Source organism: Aplidium turbinatum, chromosome 11, assembly GCF_918807975.1.
Source record: "Aplidium turbinatum chromosome 11, kaAplTurb1.1, whole genome shotgun sequence".
NCBI lineage: Eukaryota > Metazoa > Chordata > Ascidiacea > Aplousobranchia > Polyclinidae > Aplidium > Aplidium turbinatum.
This window is the reverse complement of record NC_137482.1, coordinates 11,767,361-11,795,229: the sequence shown is the minus strand read 5'-3', so window position 1 is coordinate 11,795,229 and position 27,869 is coordinate 11,767,361. Positions and strand designations below refer to the sequence as shown.

The 27,869-nt window shown below is 37.1% G+C and overlaps 3 protein-coding genes across 3 annotated transcripts in view; 1 reads left to right on the top strand and 2 right to left on the bottom strand.

Moving 5' to 3' along the window:
• LOC145780098 (uncharacterized) overlaps positions 1 to 2,859 on the bottom strand; it is a 36,257-nt gene extending 33,398 nt beyond the window's left edge. Inside the window, exons 1-2 of the mRNA XM_082591813.1 lie at positions 2,809 to 2,859; positions 2,523 to 2,684 (exon numbers count right to left, since the gene is read on the bottom strand). Coding sequence (XP_082447939.1) covers positions 2,523 to 2,616 — 94 coding nt within the window. The 5' untranslated portion in view covers positions 2,617 to 2,684; positions 2,809 to 2,859. The remainder of the gene's footprint in view (positions 1 to 2,522; positions 2,685 to 2,808) is intronic.
• A 4,724-nt stretch (positions 2,860 to 7,583) lies between these two features.
• On the top strand, positions 7,584 to 22,668 carry LOC145779656 (uncharacterized). Its single transcript, XM_082591295.1, has 20 exons — positions 7,584 to 7,700; positions 10,253 to 10,366; positions 10,891 to 10,992; positions 11,560 to 11,658; positions 12,006 to 12,141; positions 12,822 to 12,925; positions 13,646 to 13,786; positions 13,957 to 14,101; positions 14,294 to 14,356; positions 15,411 to 15,550; positions 16,091 to 16,245; positions 16,773 to 16,920; positions 17,103 to 17,280; positions 17,499 to 17,659; positions 18,266 to 18,406; positions 18,566 to 18,736; positions 18,819 to 18,943; positions 19,823 to 19,982; positions 22,013 to 22,104; positions 22,311 to 22,668. The coding sequence occupies exons 1-20, from the start codon at positions 7,683 to 7,685 to the stop codon at positions 22,666 to 22,668; spliced, it is 2,751 nt and encodes a 916-aa protein (XP_082447421.1). The 5' UTR covers positions 7,584 to 7,682.
• Positions 21,758 to 25,974, bottom strand: LOC145779657 (putative tRNA (uracil-O(2)-)-methyltransferase). Its single transcript, XM_082591296.1, has 7 exons — positions 25,140 to 25,974; positions 24,576 to 24,752; positions 24,209 to 24,387; positions 23,737 to 23,920; positions 23,326 to 23,578; positions 23,023 to 23,144; positions 21,758 to 22,895 (listed from the first exon to the last, which is right to left on the bottom strand). The coding sequence occupies exons 1-7, from the start codon at positions 25,968 to 25,970 to the stop codon at positions 22,671 to 22,673; spliced, it is 1,971 nt and encodes a 656-aa protein (XP_082447422.1). The 5' UTR covers positions 25,971 to 25,974; the 3' UTR covers positions 21,758 to 22,670.
• Positions 25,975 to 27,869: the final 1,895 nt, after the last annotated feature.

Genomic DNA, 27,869 nt, shown 5'->3' with positions numbered 1-27,869 from the left:
CATCATATCAAAAACAATACACGTCAACGTAGCAAAGGTCGAGATAAAAGTAGAAGCAACAAAACACGAACGTTGAAACGTGCATGTGACCGAAGTAAGTTATTGAGTTGAAAGAAATTTGGCACGGTCGCAACTCGCAACACCTTCAGAAAAATTTAAGATATAAAAGGAAAATAAAAAAAAGAAAATGTTACAAAAAATAAAAATAAACAACATATATTTAGGCTATAGCTTTATTAGCCAACATAGCTTTAGCTGATATATTTCAGATTTGTATGGACAATTGCTATGAAGATCGGCCATAGTGCGTTATCAAGAGTGCTGATGGTCGTGAGGGAAACACGTCTTGATGTGTTTAGCTCATAGCAAAGAGCAAGGCAGGCAAAGAAAAGCCCACAAAGAAATCCTGCCACGGCAAAGCCATTTCAAGCGCACGACTCACAAAATAGATAGGCTATGACTTGACAATAAAAAATGTCTGCGGCCGGGAGTTGCAAGGTTGAGTTTCGCTGATGAACGTTAAAGAGACGTTTGTCTGTTCTAACTTTTCTCAGATAAAACACGACAATGTTTCTCAGCGAAACTTAATGTTGTAGCTAGTCAGGAAGTGCAAATTTTGGTTTGTATCAGCTACTTCAAGGAAATATTTTCATCAGAAAAAATGACCGAACTAAATAAAAAATGACCGAATTAAATAAAAAATGACCGAATTTTTTCAAGTCATTTCGAACAAATGACCGAAAACTCTCAGCGAATAAAAAAACCCAGGTTACAACCACGAAAAAAAATGTGCCATATTTAACTAAGAAACACCAATTTTAGGAAATATGTCACTTTAAAACATCTTTCCACAAGCTAATGTATTAAAAATATCCAATGTACTTCTGTATTATTTTCTAACAAACATTAAACTAAGTGTTCTTGAGCAAGCAACATTCATAAAGGTATCACATTAAACTCTTTATGAAAATAACATCAAAAAACGTTGTGTTAAGGATATTTTTGCAGTAACAATTTAGTTAAATTATTTATAGGCAGTGGCTATTTGACCGGCTCCGGTCTTTGAATCTGAAACACTATTTGACCGGTCATGACGTCACTACATAAACACTTTTTTCTTTCAAAGCAAAAGACGATAAGCGCGTTAAGTTTTAAATTCAACACGTTTTCTTCAACTGAGTCCGTGGCGCATACGTAACGTCTCGGGCTGCCATTCTAGAGGGAATGAGTTCGATACTATCTAGAAGCGTTCTTTGTTTTTTTTTTTTTTAACTACAAAAGGATACAAACTGATATTTGTTTTTGTTTGTTTGTTTATCTTTATCCTGCATTGCGGGAAAGCGGACTTGAGCGCTATGCATCGGTGTATGCCTTCCGACGTACACCTGACCCACGCTGCAGCCGACCGCAATGTCTGTTTCCGGTTGTCTACTTTACTTATGACTTAAATTTGGTACTACCCATTACTCGAAATCGATCACTGGGTAGAGGCAATTATCGTAAAGTTTCTTGCCCAGAGAAACATGAATGAATCAACAAGTGAATAAAAAAGTTTCAAAACGAATTAAAAAAGTTTTTTCTAGTCTTTGTTTTTAACAAATTCCTTTCATTTCTAAGCACAAATTCTCTGAAAAAATCACACCTTCTAATACGCTGTAAGATTACGTTTCGCTGAAGTCTGAAGTTAAAAATTAAATCCAGTCTCATTGTCGCACAACAATCAGTCAAGTTTCAAATCATCATCTCAACCAACCCTTCTAGACAACTTTCCACTTTCACTTTACTACGCTACGCTGAAGAGGTCGAGAGATCGAAACACTGGCCTTTGTCCGTAGTTGCTTTTCATAATGTCTTTTTAGACATTCTTTTTGGGTCAATAATGTATTTTTAGATATTACTTTTAAAGAAATAAAAAGGAGTCAAAAGGCATGTAAATTTCACTCTGTGTGGAGCTACATGTACTTGAGAGGTTAACTGTTATTCTTTTATTCACAAATTAAAAAAACTTAACTTTATTACTCACATTTGGAAAGATTTAAAAAAATGGGCTGTAGGCTACTCAAATTAAAAATTGACGACAAAAATGCACTTTGGGTCAAAATTTAGTTAAAAAAAAAAAAAAAAGAGCGCTTCCAGATAGTATCGAACTCATTCCCTCTAGAATGGCAGCCCGAGACGTTACGTATGCGCCACGGACTCAGTTGAAGAGATCGTTTTGAATTTAAAACTAAAGGCGCTTATCGTCCTTTGCTTTGAAAGAGAAAAAAGTGCTTATGTAGTGACGTCATGACCGGTCAAATAGTGTTTCAGATTCAAAGACCGGAGCCGGTTAAATAGCCACTGCCTTATTTATATGCTCAATACTGGTTTGGGCAATAAAACATTTTGTTATCATTGGTCACTTCAATGTTTTGTTTTCTGTATGAAAGTACAGCATAGTGTCCTGAATCTTCTTAATGCTGTATATATTATTTAATTTAATTTAAATTAAATACTACATAATAATTATTGTATAAGTGTACCATTAATATCTCTTTCTTTCCTCCACTTCAAAACATCTGTTGCTAAAGACACAGCAGAATCAACATCCCCCTTTTTCCAGTTAAGAAAGCACATGGCATATCTATCAACATCATTGATACGTTTTACATCTCTTTCATCGACAGCTGCCTTTATTTCAGAATCTAAAAATTCAAACTTAGAAAAGTCAATAAATAGTATATATGTCATGCTTGATAAAAAATGGTTTTTGTAACCTACTACAGCAGGTTTTGTAATCAGCAAACATTCACCAAGTATTTTACATACCTTTGAGTATTTCTAAAAACTTCTCTTTAAAGTCTGAGATTTTGTATTCATCCATTTCAATATCTTATTCAGCAATTATACTAATCTGCATTATCAAGGTTTGTAATAAATACAAACATCAAAATTAATTTTGAATTTTAAAATTGAAACGAAAACGAATTGAAATAACACCCATTTGCCAATTATAACCAGTGGTAAGTCTGTATTAGCTCAGTCAGCAGCCAGTTTGCCCCGATAGCTCAGTTGGTTTGCATTGACTCCTGAAACAAATAAAAGTCTGCAAGATCAAGCGGCACTGGTTCCACTTTCGGGGTGTGTACTTAAACATCGTAGTTCAAGGACTGTTTTCCATTCTGTAGCACTATGTAGATAGCATAATTTGCAGACAACAGCACTTCAACAGTCGGAAACTTCACTCTGTCAAACACAGTGGTTTGGTTTTTGAATCTTTATCTTTAGACTGACAAAGCCTTGATAGGGGATTCAGACTGATAGGTTTGCATAATTGTAGAAGCTTTTGACACAGGGCTGGTTAAATGAAGCCTATGCGAAACTGCCAGAAGTAAGCTTTCTCAGTCGAGAATAAACATTCAGTCAGATAAGGTCATGGTACCCCAAATTAATATCCACATTGCTGCTGCAAAAATTCCCCAATATTATTCTTCCAATTCTTTTTTCTACATACCGTACTGTAACGTCTTAAAAATTGCCAAATTTTTCTGTTTTAATGAGACGTATTTTATGGTTTGGATGTGCTCAAAAATTAGAAATATAACTGCTGAACTGGCACCACACAATCGCACTCCCAGGTGTTGCGACCGACCGTGCCATAATTTAAACTGATTGTCTTGCTTTGGTATCATGCACGCCATAACGTCCGCGTTTTGTCGCTTCTACCTTTTTCTGGACCTCTGCCATGTTTGTCATATATTGTTTTTTATTCGCTATGGTCAGAAATAAAAACAAACTAAACAATGTCAGTCAGCCAAGTGAAATGTGTTTCAACAAGAACCAGTCAACCATATCATCCAAAGGTCGTGAAAGCTGCTGCAACGCTGATTGGCCAATGAGACAGCGGCGGTTTCGTAACAGCAAGCCGTGAGTCTTCGTTTCTAGCACAAGTTGCTACGTTCATCTGATTGATTGATTGAATCTTTATCCTCGGACTAGGAAAGCTTCTTGCAGAGCTTAATCCTGGCAGTTTCGCATACTTGTTGAGGCTTTGAATCACTGACGCAGGCCCGGTTACCGAGATTGACAGAGTGAAGTTTCCGATTGTTGAAGTTTTGTTGCCGGGGAACTATTCCATTCATTAGATGCCGCTGAATGGAGAGCAGTCCTTAACGTGCGTTGCTCAAGCGCACACCCCGAATTGAAAGTAAAATTAACAACAAACAAGATGAATAAAATTAATTTGCGTTCTTCTGGTGACTATTTACTAGAAGAACGCAAATTAATTTTATTACCAAATGCCTGGTGAACAGTCTCTCTCTGGTTTTAACAAACAAGATGGTTTATTGCTTGCAGATCAAAGAACTTTTTAGCGTTGATTTTCATCGTTTTCGTGTTGATATATTTTGTAGTAAAGAATGAAAAAAAAGATTAATATAACCAAGCAAATGCCCAAAAGGAGCTAATGATGAAATACAGTCATTGAGCCATCAAATTCAATTCTGTTTAGTTTGGTATAATTAAGCAGACTCCCAGAGAAAACAGTAAAAAGATCTCTGCCTTGGCGAATTCTTTTCTTGAAGACGTTCCGATGATAAACATTTTTATCAAATTTTCGAAAAAATAAATCAATCATCCAATCAAGAAGGCTACATTTTGGAATACTGTACATAAGGAAGGCTGGAAAGGGCGGATGCCCCCCTTGTTCTCAATTTTTCTGTGGATGGGGGGCAATGGTGCCATTTTAAAATCATGCATGTTACTGCACATTTTGCAATATAGCAATTCACGACACAAAATTCTGTATCAGCACAGTAGGTTACATCATTACAACATAGGATAGTTTGATGCGCTTCCGTGCAATTGTTCTTTGTATAACGGACACTTGTATCATTTCTCGATAATGAGCCGATAGATGAGCATTAGCTATAACTTATTTTATCTTAAAACTTCAAAAAAAAGTCTTCCAGCAAAAAAAAGTACCCTTATTTCATAATCCTGCCCCCTCCCCCCCAGTCAAAAGTCGTTCCGGCACCCCTGCCAACAACACTTTAACAATCGGAATCTTTACTCTGTCAATCTCGATGACCGAACCCATTAGCCCTAACCTTACTTTTTTTGAAAAGCTCTTGCGTCCCGTAATGTACCGTCCCTATAGTTAGGCCCAAAGAAAAAAAATTCACGATTAGGCTATAAGGCAAAAGGCGAAACCACTGAAGCAAACACGCCAACGAAAAATGTTTGCATTCTCACGGTATAAATACAAACTCTATGCGAAGTAGCAAAAAGTTTGTGGGAAAAAAATTTGCGACCGGGCCTGCGTCAGTGGATCAAAGCCTTTACAAGCATGCCAAACTGCCAGGATTAAATCTCGTACAAGCTTTCCTAGTAGGCTCGGCCTACGAAGATAAAGGTTCAATTAATCATTCCTTGGATTTGGAAAGCCTGTGATAGGTTATTCCTGGCAACTTCGCATGCTCAAAGAGGTTTTGAACTGCTGAAGCAGGCCGCTAACCCAAGTTAGAAGAGTGAAGTTTTCGATTGTCGAAGTGTTGTCTGTAGGCTACATTTTGCCCAGTGTGCGGCTAAATGGAGAGCAATCCTCAGTAGCGCACCCAGAAAGAAAAAAATTAGGGGGGGGATTATTCAGAAATGTCGGCCGAGTGATTTGCGACAATATAGTGACAGTAGGCCAATGCCCATCCCTTTGTTTGATCATTATTTAAAGGCACTCACGGCCCACAACTCACCGGTAGCCAATACATCAGGATTCGTTCTCTCAATCAGATTAGAAGTTGGCCTATAGTGAACCCCATGCTATTAGCATCATCAGCACCCTCATTCCTACGTCCACTTTTGCAATCTTCTATAGATCTCGACTTTTTTGTCATGTATGACAAAATAGAATTAGTTTTCCGTTTGCCAAGACAAATAAGTGCCAAAACAACAATTAGCACGAAAACAGTTTGAAACAAAACACTAATTTTGTAAACAGTAAATTTGATTCGGACATTTTCGTACCGTACTAACAAAACATTCAAAATTAGTTCGTATTTTTAACTAAAGTCTCTGACGCCTTTGTCTCTCTGCTCAAATATCATATAGGCCTACAGTTTTACATGTCCGTGTGATTCGGCATTGACGTACGGTACATCGGTGTGTCCACCAGACATTTGGCCATGGGAGTACGGGAGCATCTGAACTTTATGGAGAGAAAAGTACCATCAATTAAAAAGATCATATTATCATGGAGTGTTTTTTTTGGCACAGATTGAAAACTCTCTGTTGTCTCATTTAAAATTTTACACAAGACAAATCCCAAATTGATACCAAAATTCAGGAAGCACTGTTAATTAAACGCTACAACCCAAAATTAAACAAACAATATTTTGCTCGAGGCGGTTCCATTCTCCTCATCATTTACTTGGTGTACCATATTCCCTGTGGTGCGAATTTTTTGTAGTTATTTATGTATAGTTGCCTTTTCCTGATGTAAATTTACCTTCAAGAAGTTGAAACTTATTGCAGTTTTTAATTGTTTTCAGATTCTTGATGAGAGCTTAAAGTTAAGCCGAAAACGTTCGGCTGTTATAACTATTTGTAAATATGTAAAATATATTGTTATAATGCTCAGCTCTGTTGTATTGTTGTGTCTTATTCATATCTCACCTGTAAAAAAAAGGTATAAATTGGAAACATACAAAAACTTGATTATTTGTGGCGGGTTTGGGGGGGCTTGAGCCCCCCTACCCCATGCTGGGCACAGGACTGGATTTAGCTGATGGGGGGCCCTGGGCACTTTTAGATCGGGGGGCACCCGTGCAAAAAAATTTACGGCGCAAAAATTTACCTCTACATCTACAGTAGCATTGATCTAGCACTGCACAGCATTTTGTAGAAACTTCAAGTGCTGAAAGAAAAAAATTTAACACAAAATGATATTTTTTCCACGTAGGGGGCTTTTAAAAGTCGGAGGGCCCGGGGCACCTGAACCTCTGCCCCCCTAAATTCTGGCCTGGCTGGGCGCGCTACATCCGTTGCTCAAGCGCACACCCTGAGAGCCGAACTAGTGCTGCTTAATCTTGCCGTTTCGTCGTGCACAAAATCGGGCATTTAATATGCTACTAATGATTTCCATCGGACTTTTCACTTTGAAAATATTGTTTTGCTATGCATCTTCCACTTGCAAGTTGTTACATAAAACGTGGACGTCGCTACAACGCTAAAGTAGCATTATTGTTATTATGTTCACTATCATAGCGACGTCAACGTATCAAGCTAATAATCATAAAACAGATTTATTTTTATTACTTTCTACCCCACAGTCATTATTTTAATGTAATCGCATTTGAGCTAGAATTTAAAGAAAAAAATTTGGTAGCTCTGCCACCAAGGTAACCACTGGTCTGGACCAACGCGCGCAGAAATAGTTGGGTTGGAAATGGAAGGCTAGCCTACTTTTATATTTTTGGACTTCAGGTTGGTTTTACGATTTCCGTATGGCATGCCTATGTGCAAATTAAACTATCAGTTATGTGCCATGTTATTACGAAAATAAACTGAACTCTGTGAACTACATAAAATATAAATGCTATTCAAAAATGGAAAAAAAGTTTGAACAGCTCCCATCTTCTGATCTGTGGGGAACGGGATCTTATGCAGATACGAAAATATGTTCAGAAGAAAGACTTCATCGATCTGACATGCTTCTTGAGAAACAGGTGATTATGTTGTTATTTTTTGTTATTGTAAGAAATTGTTGTCTAATTGGAAATGATCACTGGAATTATAGTCACAAGTTGGTGTACACTGTACAAGTCTATGCCCTGGTCAAAAACATAATGGTGGTCATCATACATCATTGTATGACAAATAATGATGCCATTATATTTTTGACCAGAGCAAAGACTTGTACACCAGCTCCAAACTAGCAGTGCGGATTTTCTTTTATTTAACTGTTATGATATTTTTACAACTCTACTATTATTTATTAGCTGATGGGGGGCCCTGGGCACTTTTAGATTGGGGGGCACCCGTGCAAAAAAATTTTGATATTTAATCTTTAATATTTAGAATTATACACAATTTTCCTAAACACTATAGCGTACGTGAACATCAAGTCTTGTGCAACATTATAACATTTGATGCATTACTTTGTAAATATGTTTTTTCTTTTGTTGGAAGATGCAAAGTATCATCTAACTCTATAGTTGCCTACCTGATGAGGTCTGATTGTCATCGTGTATCAAATTACTGTATTCATTATAATAATTCTATGTATGCTGTTATCTAGTTTTGATGGCTGCCATGTCATCTGATTGTTTTTATCGTTCTGATATACTTTCAGTTTTTCTAACTTGTAACACTACCGTACCATTGTCTGTAAACTTGTAACAGTAGATAGCCTATTTAGTGAGATTTTGTGCATTTGCAGTTTGTGTATTATTTCGTTGTTTTACATTGTTATTTCGTTGTTGTTGTTGTTCGTTATTTGTGCATTTGCAGTTTGTGTAGTATTTCGTTGTTTTGGATATGGACAGCTTTGTCTGATGCAAATAAATATTATTATTACTCTCGGGGTGTGCGCTTGAGCAATGCACGTTAAGGACTGTTCTCCATTCAGCGGCATCTAATGGATGAAATAGTTCCCCGGCAACAAGACTTCAACAATCGGAAACTTCACTTTGTCAATCTCGGTGACCGGGCCTACGTCAGTGATTCAAAGCCTCTAAAGATTCAATCAATCAATCAATCAGGTAAATCTGAAATTGTGTTTACAGACTCTGTAAAATACCTGGGTGTGTTTATTGAGAGTTCTCTCTCAAATGAAAATGATATTTCAAGGCAGGTACTCTCTTAGTACTGTGCTGCAAACAATGCAAAATCTCATTTCGCTAAATGTTCACCCGCTGTAAAAACATTGTATTTTGCTCTTATTGTATGTCCTTTTACGCATCCCAGTTGTGGAACAAGTTTCGATCTTCCAGTCGTCGTCAGCGTATGCTCAAATTCTATAAATGGAGACAAAGGACCAGATGAACTTCAATACGCTGACGATCTTCCAGTATAAAATGATTACAATGATTCTTTTAGAATATTGCACAACTTGCCTTGTTATGTCAAGGCCCGACTGCCCGTGAATATCAAGTAATGAATAATATAACAACGCTTGATGTTTTATTGAGAAAAAAACATGTTTTTGTTTGTCAACTGTTGCATTCACTCCTCAAATCGCTTTATATCAGACCTGATGTCCTCTGAATTTACACATAGGTAGGCATCTGCTACTTTAAAAAGTAGCACACTATCTGCTACTCGGGCTAAAGTACCATGCCTACTGCTACCCGCCACCAATCGATAAAAGTAGCGCGCTACCGGCTACTGCTACTCAGGCTGAAGTAGCGCACACTATTGGTACTTCTCTCACTGCTTTTGTCTTAACTTTAACTGACACAGGAAGGACTTTGTGACATGAAAATGATGTTGAAAGCAAGTGATATCACATGTTTTCAGGTTCAATTATGAATTTGTTTTTGAGTGATCTCATTTTCATTTGAAAACAATTTCGACTTTGTCATTGAAAGCACAATCTGGGTGAAATTTACAGTTATGCATCTTTCAAAAACACAAGCATTTAAAAATCCAAGTTACTGAATTCGTCGTGATTTGGCTTCAGCACATCTTTTCCAACAGAGAAAATTTTTCGACCGTAACACTGGAAGGAATGGAGGTGTTGTATTTATTACAGTGATGTTATAAATCGGCACCAGTAAAGCTTGAGGACTTGCTTCTGTATGAAAAAAGGGCTCTCCATTTGACTTTTTCCTGTACCGATGTTTTATGCGATGGCACCAACACCAAAAAATTCATCCTCAGAGTCGTAACTGATGTTGGTGTCACTCTTGTTGGTATTAACGTGTCTTAATGTTTTAATGTGTCTTAATGTGACAGGTGTTAATAATTATCTTCGGCAGGAGGGTACAAGCCATAAAAAGTTTAAAACAACTCAATATACCTAGCTATCATTGCAACATTGAATAATTCTACTTTTTATAAATATTTACATTTACCAAGAACCAAGCAAATAGAAATTACAAAGATCTCTCAGCAATATAATTTCATTAACTTGAATTTGTTAATCGTTATTTTTACTGTAACCTATTTGGAAATTTGTAAAAATATAACTTAGTACTTGTAAAACGTATGATGCTTGTTAATCATTTCTTTTTTGAATTGTTCTTACTGACAAGTATCTTTTTGATCATATTTTTAGATGACTGTTGCTAAAAAAGTTATACAGTCTTTGAATCGTGCTGTAGAAAAGTTGGAAAAATCACCTGAAGTGAAAAAGTCAATTTTACAACAAATTGCTCTTTTAAACAGAAAGGTATACTAATTATAGGATTTAATATAGCTTATTTGTTTGATTTTTTGAAGTTTTATAATCTAGTTAATCAAATTATTATAGCTCAGTTAATAAAAAATATTGAGTTATTAAAGTGTGAAAAAGTTTGCATGTTACTTAAGAAAGGTTAGAAACGGTGGTGCTAAATTTTATTATTACTTTTAAATTTGAGATCAGTGTTGCAACAAAGCTGTTATATACTAGTACTTTTCCACAGTTAAACTTTTCAATACAGTACCAAAAAGCAAACTTGTTTCAACATGAGTATTTTAATTATTTTGCTATAGAAGTTTTATTGGTTGCACATTGTTTTGACCAGTTGATCTCTGCAACGATGAAGAAATGTTTGCATAATAGTTTGCTGGCAATAATAACCAAGTTGAATTTCAACAAAAGTGACCTGGGAAGATATTAACTTTGAAATAATTACAATTTATTCAAAATTAATATTAATAATTATTAATATGTATGAATTGATATGCAGTCAACTCAGTATTTTTTGTCAGAGTCAACACTTGAAACTTGTTTTGGAAGTTTTGAACAAAATCAATGTGGAAATAAATTATCTTCGCCAAAAGTTGCATGAATCAATAAAAGGTCACTTGGAGGTAAGTTTAATTTACATAAAATCTTTGTACATTTTAGTTTTATTGCTTTCTTTCTTGCTATTCAGTGATGCTTTTATATTTGTGTTCTGTCAGATATTGTTGGAATTGTCATTGTCTGTATTAAGTATTAAGCTTAAATTGCAGATTCCTACTGTTATACATCACACAATTCAACTTTTTTTTAATTAACATTATTTTAAATTAAGTCGATGTTTTCCTTGCAGGGATTATCTTCACCCTATTTTTTCTTTCTGTCTTCATTCCATTTATTACATCTTCCTTCTTCAGTTCAACTTTGCCTGCTTCATCTTTTACCTTATTTTTCCATGTTATTTTCGGACCTTTCTTTTCTTTTCCTGATCCACTTAGAAAGAAGCCATTACAAACAACTGCCATAACTTATTTTATGCAGCCAAGCACATTATTTTGAATCTTTGCTGAGTGCCATGCAGTACCACTTTAAAAAGTCTTTGGTATGACCTGACATTGCATTGAACCCATGCCTATCCATTCAGAGGCGGAAACCTTAAGCCTTCGAGCCGGTATTATCAAACGTAATTATCTCAGGTATCGGAACTGATTCGACAACGAATTCATTGGCTTGAAAAAAGACTGGAAAAAGTTGTCATCAGTAATTCTGAAGAGAAATTATCAAAAACTTTTCAGGTAGGTTACTTGTTTCTTATTGATTCATTTTCAGTTTGAAGACACAATGTAGTAAAAAAGCAGTCAAATGAATATAACATTTTTTTAAATTCATTCAGACTAGATCACATCATCGAGCCACATGCCTAGCCTTCAGTTCATATGTAATTGGAGCCTATAAGGCTACAAGTATTGCCATTGGCGTTCATCGGTCTATTTACACTATTACACGAAAAAAATTCAGTGAATGTACAAGTAATTCTCTGCGTCACACTTCATTCTCTCCAACTTGTGATTTGGAATCATAGAGTCAAATTAAAAAGCTACTGTCAACTTGCAAGGCACAAGTCTTCTGACAAATTTTTTAGGAACTGCCATCACTTCATCCTCCACCTGAAACAATAGCACCGAAATCTATCTTGCATGGAGAAATACGCTTTTCTAGGCCATTGTTTCCTTCCAAGAAAGCTGTTGTGTTAATGCATGGGGAATCAAAAGACGAAGGTATTTTTGACTGTTTTTGACATACGTATGTTGAATTGTACCAAAAGTGTTAAACGCTGCTACACTTGTTCACAAAATTAAATTTACTTTACTTATCCAACAACCAGCTATGTGGTTGACTGGCAAAGGCTTTGCAAAAGTATGATTGTTTGATGACTAACCAAGCTATTATTCGTTGTGAACCAATATAGCCTATTTATTATTTTTTGTGATATATTTGTAAACCTGGCATATACATACCCAGTGTAGGCTACTGTATGCGTATTTGTAATCTGCAGGTCGGTGCAGCAGATGAGATTTATTAACCAATCAGAAGGCAAGATTTAAATCAGCTGATTGCAGTCGTGCGGCTCATGCACGCTAGAAAGTAAACGGTTTACCGTCACCAGCGTGGCCAAAAGGGTTAGGGAATAGTCATTTCGATGACACGGGTTCGATTCCCACATCTGCCACTACTCTTTTTATTCTGTAATTATCAAAAAAAATTCAAACCAAGGATCAACTCTTTGACTGAGTGCTAGAAGGCTCACAATGCTACAGTCAGCTGGTTCGTAGAGAAAATTGTCTTGTGTTAGTGTCTACCGGTCAATATACCCTATCTGTTGCATCTACCTACAGATTACAAGTACCAATACTGTATAATTAATATGCTGATGTTTTTTTGTTTTTTTTTTATTTAGACAAAGAAATAAGCGTAGGTGAAGACTTGGACGAAGGTGAAAAATATTGGATGTTTGGTCATCATAGATTTTCTTACACTCCAAACATGGGCCGATTGCTTAAGGTAGGCAAAAATGAACGATCAATTAAAACACAATCGTTAGCTCCAGGTTGTGTTTTTTTTTGTTACTTGCATTACCTTGGACAAAAGCATGAAATGCGGCAAAAGAGCAAAAAGAAGAAACCGCTATATAGCCTACGTAATTTAGTTGTAATTAAAGTACAGACACGTGGAAGGTTAGCATTCTCAGGAATGAATATAGCCTACTGTCTGGCGTTGATGACTATTTCTTTAAATTGCATTGCAATGCCAGTACAATGATACAAAGGCTCGAGTAGGTGCAATCATCAAGTTGATTGATTGAATCTTTATCCTCGGACTGGGAAAGCTTCTTGCAGAGCTTCTTTTTTCAGAGCTTCTTCTGGCAGTTTCGCATACTTGTAGAGGCTTTGAATCGCTGACGCAGGCCCGGTCACCGAGATTGACAGAGTGAAGTTTCCGATTGTTAAAGTCTTGTTGCCGGGGAACTATTCCATCCATTAGATGCCGCTGAATGGAGAGCAGTCCTTAACGTGCGTTGCTCAAGCGCACACCCTGAGAGTCGAACCAGCGCCGCTTGATCTTGAAGCTTTTTCGTTCCAGAAGTGACGCGCTAACCAATTGAGCTATCGGGGCGGACCTATCGGAGTTTATTTAGTTTTGTTTATTAATCGGGGCTATCGGAGTTTATTTAGTTTTGTGTGGTTTCCTTTAAACAACATATCTACTTGAAACGTTTTGTAGGAAAATCCATTGTCATACCACAGCATTGGGCTTGCCGTACCCGCGAGCTACGTAGATAAAGATGTTTTATCCGCCGAAACCGGATCATCTATACCTTGGATGGACGATCAAGATCCAATGAAGGGAAATTTTGACATTATGGTAATTCACGAAATTTATATAATCCTAACTTCATAGGTTTAAAAGAGCTAACTACGGGTTTATTTATGCAAGAAATGTTTATATCAAGTGTATGTTGCTGTTATGATTCGGCCTAGCTTTATCACTTAGGTCTTAGGTGGTGTAGTTTATAAAGTCCACTTTTCTTGCAGAGAGATGATCTAGAACTCATTCAAAAGCGAATATATCGTATTCACACGAAGATATACAATGCAGCGAACCTTTCAGTTAACTTGTTGGAACCTGATAATTCACTGGCACCAAAACCTCAAAGTCAGGAGTCTATCCGGAGGACCTGTAAGTATGCACTATAGTCTAGTTAAGACGCTGTGTAATTTGATATGAGATACGACCATGGAGTGTTTTAATTCAGTTTACGATTACTGTAAAATAAAATGATGCTCTCGAAATATTCTAACACCTGGTGCTGTCAGTACCAATAAGTTATATGGAGAGTACGGTCTGGCATGTTTTTTTTGTTTTTTTTAGATATGACACCGCAAGCGGCACAAACTCCTGTTACCTCACACTCTGGGCGCCATTTAATCCCAGGTAGGCTACATTACTTATGTTTTGGGTTAAACAGATGTTTAGGGTTATCTAAGTATGTTCTTGGATTCAATTCAAGGTGGGCTGATGAAACTGAATTTATCATCGAAAATCAAGAATGTTTCCTGGGTAGAAAAAAATGAAATATCTGTATTACTCGTGAGCGCAGGTTAAGTTTGCAGTGTCAGGGCGACATGGAACTTTGTTTATTACTTCAGTTCGTTTGGGCACCAACAAAGCTAACAAAAAATTTCAAACAGAATGAGAATACAATAGTCTTGTAACACAGTCTTAGCCCAATGTTTATGAAGTAAAAAGTATACAGTATAGCTTAGTAAAGTTACTTCACAATGTACGTAGATACTAACGGCCTGATGCTGCGAGTTCGCTGTAGTAGTAGCGGTTTGCACTGGCTGACGGAACACAGTTCCCTAGTCATGTGCGACGGCGAAGCTTAGTAAAATTAGTGTGTTGTCAGAACAACTGATGCGTTGTTCATTTATTTGGAGGAAGCGTGAAAAATGGACATCAGTGACGGAGAGTAAAACATTGCAGATACAGCAGAAGCATTGAATTCCTTCCACTTGATTCATCAGGACAGCTCTTTTGAAGTAGGTTAAATGGGTGTCATTAGGTCTGACGCAGCTTAGATTGCCTGTTTTGTGCGTGCTGTAACCTACTGTAACATTAAAGTAGTTTGGATTTTTCCATTATGTTTGTTTGGGAAATTTCTTTTGCAAACGTTTTTTTCTTTCAGTAATCGCAATTATTTCTTTCAATAGCTGATAAAAGTTGGACGTATTCACACCTCTTGTTTAAAAACTAAGTTTGTCTGGTCACTCAAAATCTAAGTTAGTAGTAGTATCACATTTTGCATCTGCCATTGTCATACATTATGTTCTGACGTTTAAAAATTTAAGTAGCCAAATTGTGTTACGTAATAAAGTATTCTTTGTACAGTATAAAAAGTTAATATCCGCTCTGAAGGTTATGAGTAAGCAGCGATCACTGTTCATTGTATTTTTTTCATGAATATTTTCTTCGTGAATGCTTGCAGCTTACACGCGCTCTATTGCTGGTGAAAGTTTTCCTCAATTATCCGATCTATCAGGAAGTGACAAAACAGCTCATTCTATCGACATTCCTCAATCACAATTCTTGCATGATCAGCAACGTATTCTGCCACTCACTAAAACGGTAGGCTGCTTTGCGAATTAATTAATCAAGTTTGACAGCAATGAGTTTTCGGCTTGTTGCCTTGCCTATGGCCGAATGCTTGGCTTCTGTTGCTGCCAGTGAGCTTTTCCATACAATTGGTAGGCCTACCGTTGATTAGGTAGCAGTGCACTAATTGGGTGTTGCACAACTGCACACACAAAGAATTGAGCTGTCGTTAAGCTATTTGTTTTTTTATTCCTTCCTTCGCAATGTCTGTAGATTTATCGATCGAGTTATAGGCTTAAGGCACATAATAGGGAAGTAGACCCTGGGCCAACGAAGACTCAAATGTTTTATCTTATCTTTCAACAATAAAAGGCGAATTTTTAGGTAGACTATCGGTACTTTTTCTTTGCTCATTAAAAAGGTTTTTTACCCTAAAACTGTCGTACGGTACCCTCTTTTAAATTTGTATTTTTAGCTACGTCAGAGGTCATTTTATGAAGTAAAATTGGTAAATTTTATTATAGTTTTGTTGCTTGTATAATCGACTCAAACAGATTACGTGATTGTATTTAGAATGCTACAAAAAAGTATCCTTTTTCTTGCGGACATTGGTCCAATGCTCAACCAAATATACACGGCCTTGCTGTTCAACCAACTATTGTCAACCAAAGAGATTTAAAAAATAAGACAAAGCTGAGACTGTTCATTCCACGACGAATAAAACAAAGGTAGGCTCATCGCACCGAAATGCAAAATCTTCTGCAATTTGCTAAATTTTTGTGAGCAATCACGCAAGTGTCGTTGTGAAATGTGATTATTTCTGTGATTCCATACTAGATTTTAATCTGAATGTGGAGCATCCTCAAAACAATTGTCTCGTACTTGTCGTTATGCCGCCTTTGTGACGTCAAATTGTTTGAAATTCGAGTTCTTTACAAAAGGGTTAAATGACTTGATTCATGATAATAAAGCCTATTAGCCTAATATCATGAATGCTACTGGTTTAAAATGGCTTACATTATTCGTCTAGGCACGGCTAGGCCTACTTTAATTATATTAATTGGTTCAAACAACTTTAATTGTTTCTTATTGTTTGAGCAGATTGGCCTACCGTGAAGTTAATATCTTGTAAAAACGTGGTGAACGATATACTGTAGTAGTTTGTATTTCTGATTTACAGTTGCATTTTTTTTTGTATTTTGTCAGCCTGTCGTTCTAACATAACACAAGAAACAGTTTCCTTTCATTTTGGCAGAAAAAGTGCAACTCGTGACCTTATCACCCCATCTAGTGTAACTTCAAACCGATCGTACCGCAAAGCAAACAACACAGTTCGGTTTATTGAAAATCTCAAGTCATCAAATGGAACAGCACTTTCATACATTCAGAGAGATCGACTCCAGGTAATATTAAGGAATCGACTTCAGGAAATTTACTTTGCGAGTAGCCCCCACGTAGGCTAAAGCACATGCAACAAAGCAACCAGTTTTTTTCTGTTTAGCTACTAGGCCCTACAGCCTACTTACTTTGGCTTGTGTTGAACATAACTCAGCCATCATTATTATCTTATTACTGCATTCTGCAGGAACTGTGGAATTCTTTGGGTTCTTCTCCTAGAGTTGACGACAGAGTTTACGCGGCAAGATCGCTCGCATCTCTTGGCAGCACTGCCACAGAAGACACGATCCCTGTTTTGATAAAAGCTATTCACGACTCTAGTGCTGATGTTACATTTGAGGTCGCAAAAGCTCTCATTCGATTAGGTATGATAGAGGCCTAGGCTGCTTGTAACTAGTGAAATGGGCTGGGTGGTGTAGGCCTAGACGCTAATCTTAAATATTGCAAAAACAACTAAGCCTCCAACCACGGCATTGTTTCAAGCCAATCACAATTTGAGAATCGTTATCCCATGGTGATATCAGAAAAAAGAAATTGATAACTATTTTACCAACAGAGTGTTTATGTTTTTGTGATTACGCAGGTGAGTGGCACGAACTCGCTGTAAAGGAACTGACCACACGATTGCGCAAAGGAACGCATGAAATTCGCACCGATGTTCTCGAGCAACTTGCTTGCAGCGATCAAGCTACATTTGTTCATTTACAGATTGAAGATAAGCCGGAACTTCAAAGGTTGATCAAGGTGAAATAAAACAAAGTTTTCAGGAGCAAATTTTATGCAGATTGTCACATTGGAGGTTGTTCAAATGGTAGCAGTGCTTCCATCACTCACGTATGTACTGTATATTAGCCCGCCGCCAAATATTTTTTTTATCGACCCGTTAACTACAACGCAATGTGTCCGTTTTGACTCCTCATCCCGAAGGTGTCATGTAATATTCGAACAGCCTCTTGATTAGGAAGGGATTCAAAGATGTTTTTCCTGGGTCAATGAGGTTAAACTGTTATCGATGGGAAGGATTTCGGTCTGGTGAGGTTTTTAGGAACTTAAGAAGGCGGACTTAGTCGCGGCCAGACAATGATGGCCAAGAGAAAATGTAGTGCCTAAAACTAGCTTAAGTTGTCATATTTCATTTCATAGTAAACATTCTGTTCTGCGTATTTTGACACTCTGCGATAAGTAGTTTTCAAAATACGTAAAAATTTGGGTATTTTGGACCGTGCCCCGTATCTTTATGACGTCAGCTAAAAATTTGGGTGTCCAGTTTTTATCCAAAAGTCAACCACATCAGGTCCCAGGCCTTTTGAAAATAGTGAACATATGAAACACCCTAAATACATTGTGTAGGTACTTCGTCTACTTGCTACATGTGATGAAGAGAATGATGAGATATCGTTTCAAGCGAGTGTTTGCCTTGGAGAAATATGCGGGACCTATGATGATGTTTCAGCCAATATTGCCACGTCCAAGCTGCTACAAGTTATTCAAGTGAATATTATGTGCATATTGTAAACAACATTCCAAAAAAATTGATGAAAGAAGTCACATTTCTTTGAAATAAAATGTAGTTCTGCAACTTCTTGTGCTTAAGTTCCTTAGCTACAAGGATAATGCGTATTCAGCTACTAATGCTTAAACTTCGTGCAGAGCACAGCAAAATGGGATTGGCATTCACAAGGATTGGAGGTGCTCGTTCGACAGCTGCACCACTTTGATGAGCTCACATTGAAGGCCATTATTACGCAGTTGAAAAACGCTCGAAAGTGGCAGGACCGACTGTCTGCTGCGCTGTTAATAGCCTACGTTGGGCCAAGTCAGGTGGGTTTGTTGTTTTTGTTATTCATGAACAAACGCTTCTTTTTTCGGTAAGTTGTACTTCATTTGCGGATTTGTGACGTAGATGTTCCGGTTGATGGAAGAAAAAGATGCTTTCGACATTTTCTTTCCCAAGTTGTGGGACGACCCGAAACGTGAAGTTCGGCTTGGTGTGTCGCAGGCATTTACTTCACTTGGTTTGAGAAATAGGTGAGAAGCTTCGTTATCAGTCATTTAACTGGAGAAAAAGAAACATCTTTTTTACATTGATCCAACGTCAACAGACGTTCAACCATTGTAAATAACGAATATTGCTTGTTACGTTGGCCTGCCAAATTAACTGTTTACTAAAAAAAAGTCCATTTAAGACAGGGGTTCCCAACCTTTTTTACACCGTGGCCCCCTTTAAAAAATTTGAATAATTAATGGCCCCCTATTTTTTCAACCTTTTGAAAAAATTAAGAAACGTCATTTTAATTAAAAACTTGTTTATACAGTAACCAGTGGTTAGAATGATAAAATGATATAAATACAACACACCATAAACATAATAGTACATTAATTAGTTATTACATACGGTATGCAGTTAATGTGATGGTTGAGCTTGTTTTTGCTCTGACAATGTCTTAATTGCTGGTTTGGTAGTGGAAAGAGCAAGCCGTATGTCATATTGAATATCCAAGACACTGCGCTGCTTTGTGTTCAGAAGTAACATTGTTGAAAACCAACATTCACAATGATATGTTGATGTGAATGGCAACAGCAATGGCACGACAATTTGATTAAGCTTAGGGTACGATTTGCTTAGTTTTGCCCAAAATAAGCCTTTTTTATTAAATTTTAATGTATTTATTTTTTTGTATAGTGTTGGAGTGGACTTAGAAATGGTAAATTAAAAAAAATAATTATTTTTCAATTTTTTTCATGGCCCCCTTGAAAAAGGCTCACGGCCCACTAGGGGGCCATGGGCCCCAGGTTGGGAACCCCTGATTTAAGACGTTTTAAAATAAGAAATTTACGCTAATCTGTCAGTCACTGAGCCGACGTGTACTAAAGTGTATATGATCAAAGCACGTGTTTTGCTTGCAGACTGCTGGAAGACTTGGGCAATCAAATCAATAGCACCAGTGCAGAAATTCGATCGCGTGCGGTCATGGCGATGTCAGCTGTCGGACTACGAAGTGATAAAACGTTGAGATCTTTAGTTGAAATGCTTGGCTTGGACTCTAGCGATTATGTTCGACTGCAGGTAATTGATCCAAGGTGATAAATACCAGCGAGCAGTGGCGGCTCGTCATAAGGGACTGCGGGACTGCAGCCCCCCCAACATTTTTGTGCATATGTGAATTATATTACATATAGATAGTTTTGCCATGTTTTTTTAAATTTATTTCGCTTGAAAAATTAAAAAAACTCTTAATATTAAAAATTTGTGTTACAAAAATTATTTGGCAACTCTGGGTCTGCAAATTCTGCAGACCCGGTGTAGCAGTCCAAGAGTTACTGCATGCCAAAAGTTACAAGAGTTGCCAAATATTTCATTTAAATTTTATTTAATTTTGTTTCAAAAAAAATAATTAAATTTTTAACCTCTCAAAAGGTCAGATTAATAATTACAAGTATTTTGTAATGTTAACTGAAAAGCTTGCATTAGTTTGAGAGCAATGAATTCATTACACTTAGTTAAAACAATTTTCGCTTTTCTATCGATTGTGAAAACGCCTGGCACCGCTGGTAACTTTTGGACTGACAGTAACTTCCAGACTGCAACGCCGCAGAAGCAGTCCAAAAGTTACTGCTATTGTAAGTGGGTGTGCTTTTTCGAAATTCTTTTGGGAAAACTTGTGAATGGACTGAAACTTCACTTGGTCAGTAGATTAAACCCTCTGCAAGTGTGCGAAAGATGAATCCCAAGGATAAATATTCTCACCACGAAACCATAATTCTAGACTTTTAAGTTTCGTGCCACGTGTTTTCGATGGGAGTCCAACGGAAATTCATTGGAATCTCAAAGTGTTCAACACTTTCGTAAAAGCTAAAGCCTTCCCCGCGTGTGAGACTGTGATAGCCTACTCACTGAAGGTTGATGGCGTTTTGACTACTGGTTGGCCTACATGTAGCCTAAGTTACTTTATATTTCTTCAAAACAGTAATTATGAAAAACCAGACCAAAAATAGGCTCAGTGCTTCATTCACTAGAAAACTTTGGTTTTAACTTTCACGAAATAGGCCTACATAAAATTAATAGTCAAAGACTATGTTCGTCAACTACAACTCAAGACCAGCGGCTAACAAGCTGCAAATCATGTTGTTAAGATGCAATGGTGGATAAGTCTTCAAGTTCAACATGTTTCCAATGTTGAAATCATTTATACAAATCTGCTGCAAGCGTCAAATCTGAAAACCCTGTTTTAGTAACTTCTGGACTGGCAGTAACTTTCAGACCGCGTATACGCGGTCCAGAAGTTACGGTAACTTTCAGACCGCAGTAACTCCTGGACCGTTACACCGGTGTTGCTTGTTCTTTTTTTATGACGTAGTTTTTCAGAAAAAAGTTTTCTAGCATCACTGAACAAGCGCTGTGGGGACTGCAAATAAAACAGACCCTGGTCAGGGATTCCAACTTTGGTTCTCGTAAATCTTTAGTTTAAGCGTGTGGAAGCTATCGGTGATTAGGTAAAGGGATCGTAGGTTACTTTACTTGATCTGTGTTTTGAGAAGTCACCGAGACAGACTAGTTTTGATGTAAAGTAAAGCCAATTACTTTAATTATTGGTGCTCTTTGATGACGTCATGTACGTCACACAGGTTGGAATAGACTATTATAAAGGAGGAAGTACGGGGTGGAAAGGCACTGAAAAGCACCTGAAGGAAATTGTCTCCCATTTATTCATTTGTTGTTCAATTTCAACAAATTTGCTATCGTTGGAAAGCACAAGCATAGATCTAACCAACTAAGTTAATACCAAGTCCCAAAATAGTACTAGCTCCATCTGGTGACCACCTAAACTTGACCACATTCAAGCCATTATCAAAAGTTTACTTTAAATGATAAAAACATTAAACGACAGCCAATTAAAAGAACATGTTACTGTGTTACTAACCTTAACTCAGTGCATTTATACCTCAGTCCGATACAGGTTTATAATTATTTATATTAGGTTAGCCTACTGGTTGATGCAGCCCCCCCATGTTTTGAGACCACGAGCCGCCACTGCCAGCGAGAAACCTTTATGCTACAACAACGAATACCACCTTTCGATTTATTACGCTTTACAGATCATGCGCACGTTTCACGCCCTTGCAATCACTGACATCCGGGTAGTTAGAGCTCTGCGTGAAAGGGAAAAAGGAGGTGGGCCATTGGCGAGGTAACTTGTGCAGTTGATTTAGATTACATTTTGATCTAAAGTTATTATGGCGAGATAGGTGGGAAAGTGATCATGGCTTGAAGTAGCCGTTTAATTAATGTAAAAAATATTGATTTTCTGGGTGGAGACTGGAGAGCCATAAACCGCCTTCTTCTTGCCAAGTTTTGTACCATCAACTAACTATTCAAGAGTATTATAAAATTCAGGGAAGCGTCAAAGATTCTTGGTTCTATGGACGTGCGTGTGACGACCGGGGTTTCAAGTGTGGCTGGACTACAACACAGCAAGCAATCGGAGAGACAGACGGCCACTTCCGATCGCACAGTGACCGGGTTGTCCTGGTTTTCATCACCACCTGGAAAGAGCCGAGATAACATGGCAACGCGGGATTCAAAACGATGGAGCAGAAACGACCTCACGTCTTGCTCGCGACAATCGTCCGACATGTTCAGCACTCCGCAATACGAGATTATCTCTACCGGTGTGCAAAACGCCCGCATGTCGCCAAAGAGCTTTCGGTTACCGACCGGCGATTCGTATGCAAGTGTCAGCAGCTTTTACTAGCACTAATGCGCCAGACTATTCGTTGCATCTGGTTCAATGGAGTCGTGCAGAAACGTACAATCCTCTGCAGAACGAGGGCATCCATTTGGATGATTGTCATAAAACCAACATCTTTTAGTTTTCCAACAACCTTGTGAGGCTTTCTGGAATTTTCTCTTTTTACGTCGAGGTTGATCAGGCGACGACCAATCACGAATACGAACAGTTCCTTTGATGATTTCGAAAATCTGAAGAAAAAAAATTTACTGCACTTAAGTATGTACCGAAGATCTATGTTGTTTTCAGCTAACCAGTTAATGTTCCAAATACTTGGCGTGTCTTATACGTGCGCGGCCACGGTTTTATGTATTTTACCTGATTATTGTTTCTCAATAACGTTTGCAATCCGCCACACTCCTTCTTCAAATGTTGCTTGGCGGCGTCTCTCAACAAAAGCATGGCATCGGGCAAACGAAGTTCCCCGCCCCGGTTCCACTCTACACAATTTACCAAAAAATAGTGAGCAAGCCCAACACATTGATAGATTTTTAATGACGACAGTGATGATTTTTGTGATGGCAGAAAACAAATAAAATGCATTTTTTAACCTTTACCTTTTCAAGTTTACCAAGTTGCAATTTAAACTTACTGCGAACAATATGTTATTATTGGTGTTACCTTTTGCGTTTGAAACTAAGTTGTTTTGTGATAACAAGTGCGCAGATATCGTTTGCACAATTTCTGTTTGAATGTTCCTGTCTATCTTTGTACAATTTTTAATTTTTTCTTCCTTCGGCCTTGCTTCAAAATGTTTTTCGGAATCTCCAACAGATTTCAAGTTGCATCTCTCTCGAATAAACTCGTTCGCTTTGTTGACCGCATCCGTCTGCTCAACTTCGGCATGACGTTTTGTCATTCCAACAAAGCACACCTAAAAATCATTTATGAACGGCAAATAAAGAGAACGATCTTGTTTAGCATTACACCTTACTAACGCACTTTACTTTAATTGCGCATTACATGCATTACAATGAAACTCGAGGTAAAAAAACTGACTTTAAAGCGTTCAAAACGACTTTAAAAACTTACTCGCTTAGTCGACGGTATCCTCATAACATCCATCAGAACATCAAAACCACATTTTTCACCAATGTGACTAACATACGTTAAATAGTTTTCATATTGTCCACTTGAGGACTGAGATCGTTCATATTTTCCATGAAAATCATAGAAGCAACAAGGGAGAACCCAATAACGAGTATTATATCCACATCTGAGAAAAATGCACGTGATAGTATGAAAATTGAACATGTGGAACGAGAGAAGAACAGACTGACTGAGTCAATAGCACAATGTTTTGTAAAGCGAAGTTGTGACAGAGAAACCTGCGTGAAGTTGAAAAAAAAAATGTCATTGTTACTGCCATACCGTACGAATTATGCCAAAAGGAAAGTGATTCGGAGGTTAACAGCACGAACAGCCATCAATGGAAAGAACAGTTTGGACAATAATTTGTGGTTAAAGCGTTGATGAAACTTTAAAGCATTCACATTTCACATACTTCATTGCCATCACAGGAATCCACGGTGTAAGCTCATCGGAATGGTTTCCCAGCAACCAGTCATAGCCTTGAACTAGTGCCAAGTCATCTGGAGTGACCGTAGCTTCTTCCAGTTTAGTTTTTGCATCATAAATGTCCCATATTTTTCTTTTTCTGATATCTACCCCTTTACCAAAATGCTGAAATATAACCGAATGACAGGATTTCAACATATTAAGACAGCAGAATTCGCCTATCGTGCCATGCGTTAATACACTACTACTAACATTTTTTGAAGTCACTGAATGTGAATTCTATTATTAATCTAGATATGTTTAATCACAACCCAATACAAGAAACTTAGTATAATAACATATATGTGACCTACCCCTTCACAAGTTAATATGTGCACCAACAGACCATTTCCACAACCAAGGTCAATGAAAGATTGCTTAGAATTTATTCCAAACATTTCCCGTTCCTTTTTCCATAGTATGATCAGATAAGTTGCAATGGCAATGTCTTCATAAACAAACTTTTGAGGATCTGTCACTTCTGGCCAAACCTAATCAGGAGAAATACAAAATGTTTTAGTTTAACTCAAGATTCTGCTAATTTGAAAGATTAGAAAAATCAGTCATTTTTTCTTTAAAATAAATTTATAAGCGCAGCATGTGCTTTGTGAATGGCTATATTGTCATTGACACTTGCAACAAAAATCGATGAATCATTGGTATTTCACAGATTAAGAAGCTTTAAAAACAGACAAATCTTTATTTATGAGTTGGAAAATTTAATTATTAACATGCTTTTACGCATGGAGGCATAGCTTGAAGAAATTATGGGCAAGCAACCACAGCTAAGCAAGTGTTTTTTCAAGACATAAGCTTTGCACACTATCTGGAAGCATTAAGCCGTAAGGTGACAGAAATGTATGGCCATAAACACATACTCGCGACAGCTCAATTCCATACTTCATTTTCAGCTGATGATATAAAATTGTGTACTGTTCCTTGTCTAGCAAAGATAGGGATGGGGGAAGCATTGATTTATCATCACTTTTTTGTTGTTCTTCTTCACACCATTGACATAATTTTGGTAGCAATTTATCCATAACCCATTGTTTTGAAACAAAGCAATCTTGTTGAAATTTATCATTCACAACAAGTGCACTGGACACTCTTGGTTTAAGTTCTTCTTGATTTTCATTGTTAATGATCTTCAATAAATTGCTTGTGGATGCTGACTGTTCATATACTAATTGAAATGCGGTCACAAACCCAAAACTTTTACCATCATCATTTTTTCTACAGCACTTCTTGCATTTACTAAAATTTATCATATAAACATCTGCCTTTTCTTTTGGAGTATATCCATCAGAGTTCAGTGGTAAGAAAATATAACAGGTTTGAAATGTAATAATAAGTTCATAGCTGATGCGAAAGGAGTTGAGTCGACGAGGTACTAGTTTTCGTAAAAAATACAAACCATTGCTTGATGAACTATTCAAGCAAATCTGTTGTGTTTCCTTACAGAAAGTGCAAGGAAAAGGCAGTTTTTGAAGATCTTTTACATAGTTTTGGGTCTCTGGTGGAACAATTTCAGACTTCACATGAATCTCAGTAGTTTTTGACAAAAAACAATCAAGAGGCAGAAGATTGCAACAGCTGATTATCTTGCTACAAACATTGGGCCTTTCAAGCCAAACACGGACAGCATTGTGAAATGCCTTATCATCACAATAAATCTCAGATGAACTAACATTGAGTGCACTCCAAAACATCTCCAAACCTGAAAAGGAAAGCCAATAAATAAACTTAAAACAAAATCTTTAAAATACCAGTAGTTCAATAATATGACATGCTGAGAAACTGTACTGTACAGGTAGAGGTGGGCAATAGGCTTCCGCTACTTAGAAAGCAGGGGCACCTTGACTTAGATAACTGCATGGTTTTTTGAATGCCTCCATGGTGTAGCTTCTATATGAATAAAAGTAATATACTATATTTATATAATTAAAATAAATTTGGAGCTATGTCGAAAAAAACTTGATTGATTGAAAGTAAACCCACTACTGCTACAATACGCCAAAAGAGCGGTGTTCACTATCAGTCAATAAAAAGTAAAGTACTACTGTTCATGCTACCCATTTCAACATCATTATAGAAAACACATTCTTAGTGAAATTTTATTCTTATGATTTGTTGTTTTTTACATGAGCTAAGTGAAGATGCTAATACTATAGTGAAATTGATTCTTAATAAATTACACTGAGAGGTTAAATTGTGCAAATGCCAGCATTTGGATGAATGCAAAATGACAGAACCATGATTTGGTGTTATCAAAAATATCCAACACAATTTTTTTTCCACTTTAAATTTGAAAGTAGGCTAGTGGGCAGTGAAAAGACAACTGAAACAATTGAAGTGCATATCCGATTATCCGCTACATTGGAAAAAGCAGTGTTGCTATTGCAGCTGCTACTTAAAGAAAAATGTAATGCCTTTCCTATTACCAAAAGAATAGCAGCGTTATAAAAGTAGCACGCTACTTTACACCTCTGAGTGCAAGATATCAGGCAGTACCTGTATTTTATCATAAGTTCATACCCACAACTGCAATGTCTAATTAGTGTCTTGCAGTCACTTGCATGAGTAATGTGCTCTATGGTGATTTGATAACTAGAAGACTTCTGGTCAGAGTGTTTGTGGCAAGGGCCGAAAATCATAACCTGTCACGAGTCACATATTTTCGTTTTGCAGACTGCATTTGGCCCATGACCACAGGTTGCACAGATTTTAACGATTATTGTGAATAAATATCATCAACAAAAAACACTGCTGCTTAACTTTACGCTTCAATGCTTTTAAATAGATTTTGATACTTCTGAAATATAATTAGCTTGGAAACAAGCGTTTTACAAATATAGGCTTTAAAATTTTGGTGAAAGTAGCTGCATTGCTCTATCTATCTAAAGCAATGCTGTCACGGCAAATTTGGAAAAAACACAAGATTTAAGAAAAAAAGCACATGATTTGGATACAAAAGCACAAGATTGCAAAATTGAACCTTTGCGACCCATTTTGTGTCAATTTGAAGAATAACATGACTCTGAAATGAACAGTTTGAGAAGATACATGCTTACTAATTACTAATCACTGTTCTCTTTCGATTCGTTGTCTTTAATTTAAAATTACAAATCTCACAAAAGGCTACATATCAATCAGTTTTGTCTTCTTGTATCGAACTTTTAAAATCAGGATCATTCAAACATTGACAATTAAAAGGCTGTTTATACCACTTTTTGTTTTGGGACTTGGTGAATGATTGTCATTATTTGATGCTGATGTATGGTACTCTTTTCGGCTTTTGCTGCTCTTGTTATCTAGGATCGAGCAACACAACCTCTGAGTCTGACGACGAGCACATACCGTACTCATCTTCAGAGCAAGTTTTTAGCTAACCTTGTCAGGCTTGATAACTCAATGAGTAAAATTGGTCAATATGCCGGATGCAACCTAATTCGTACTATGAACAATTCGTACCGTCAGTTCGTACCTTGAAAAGATCGAGAGAAAAAATTAAAAAAAGTTGATGTCGCTGATCGCAGTTTCCGCAAACATTTCAAAATTTTCTGCAAACAAACAAAAACTCTTAGGATCAATACCAGAAATTTTAAAAT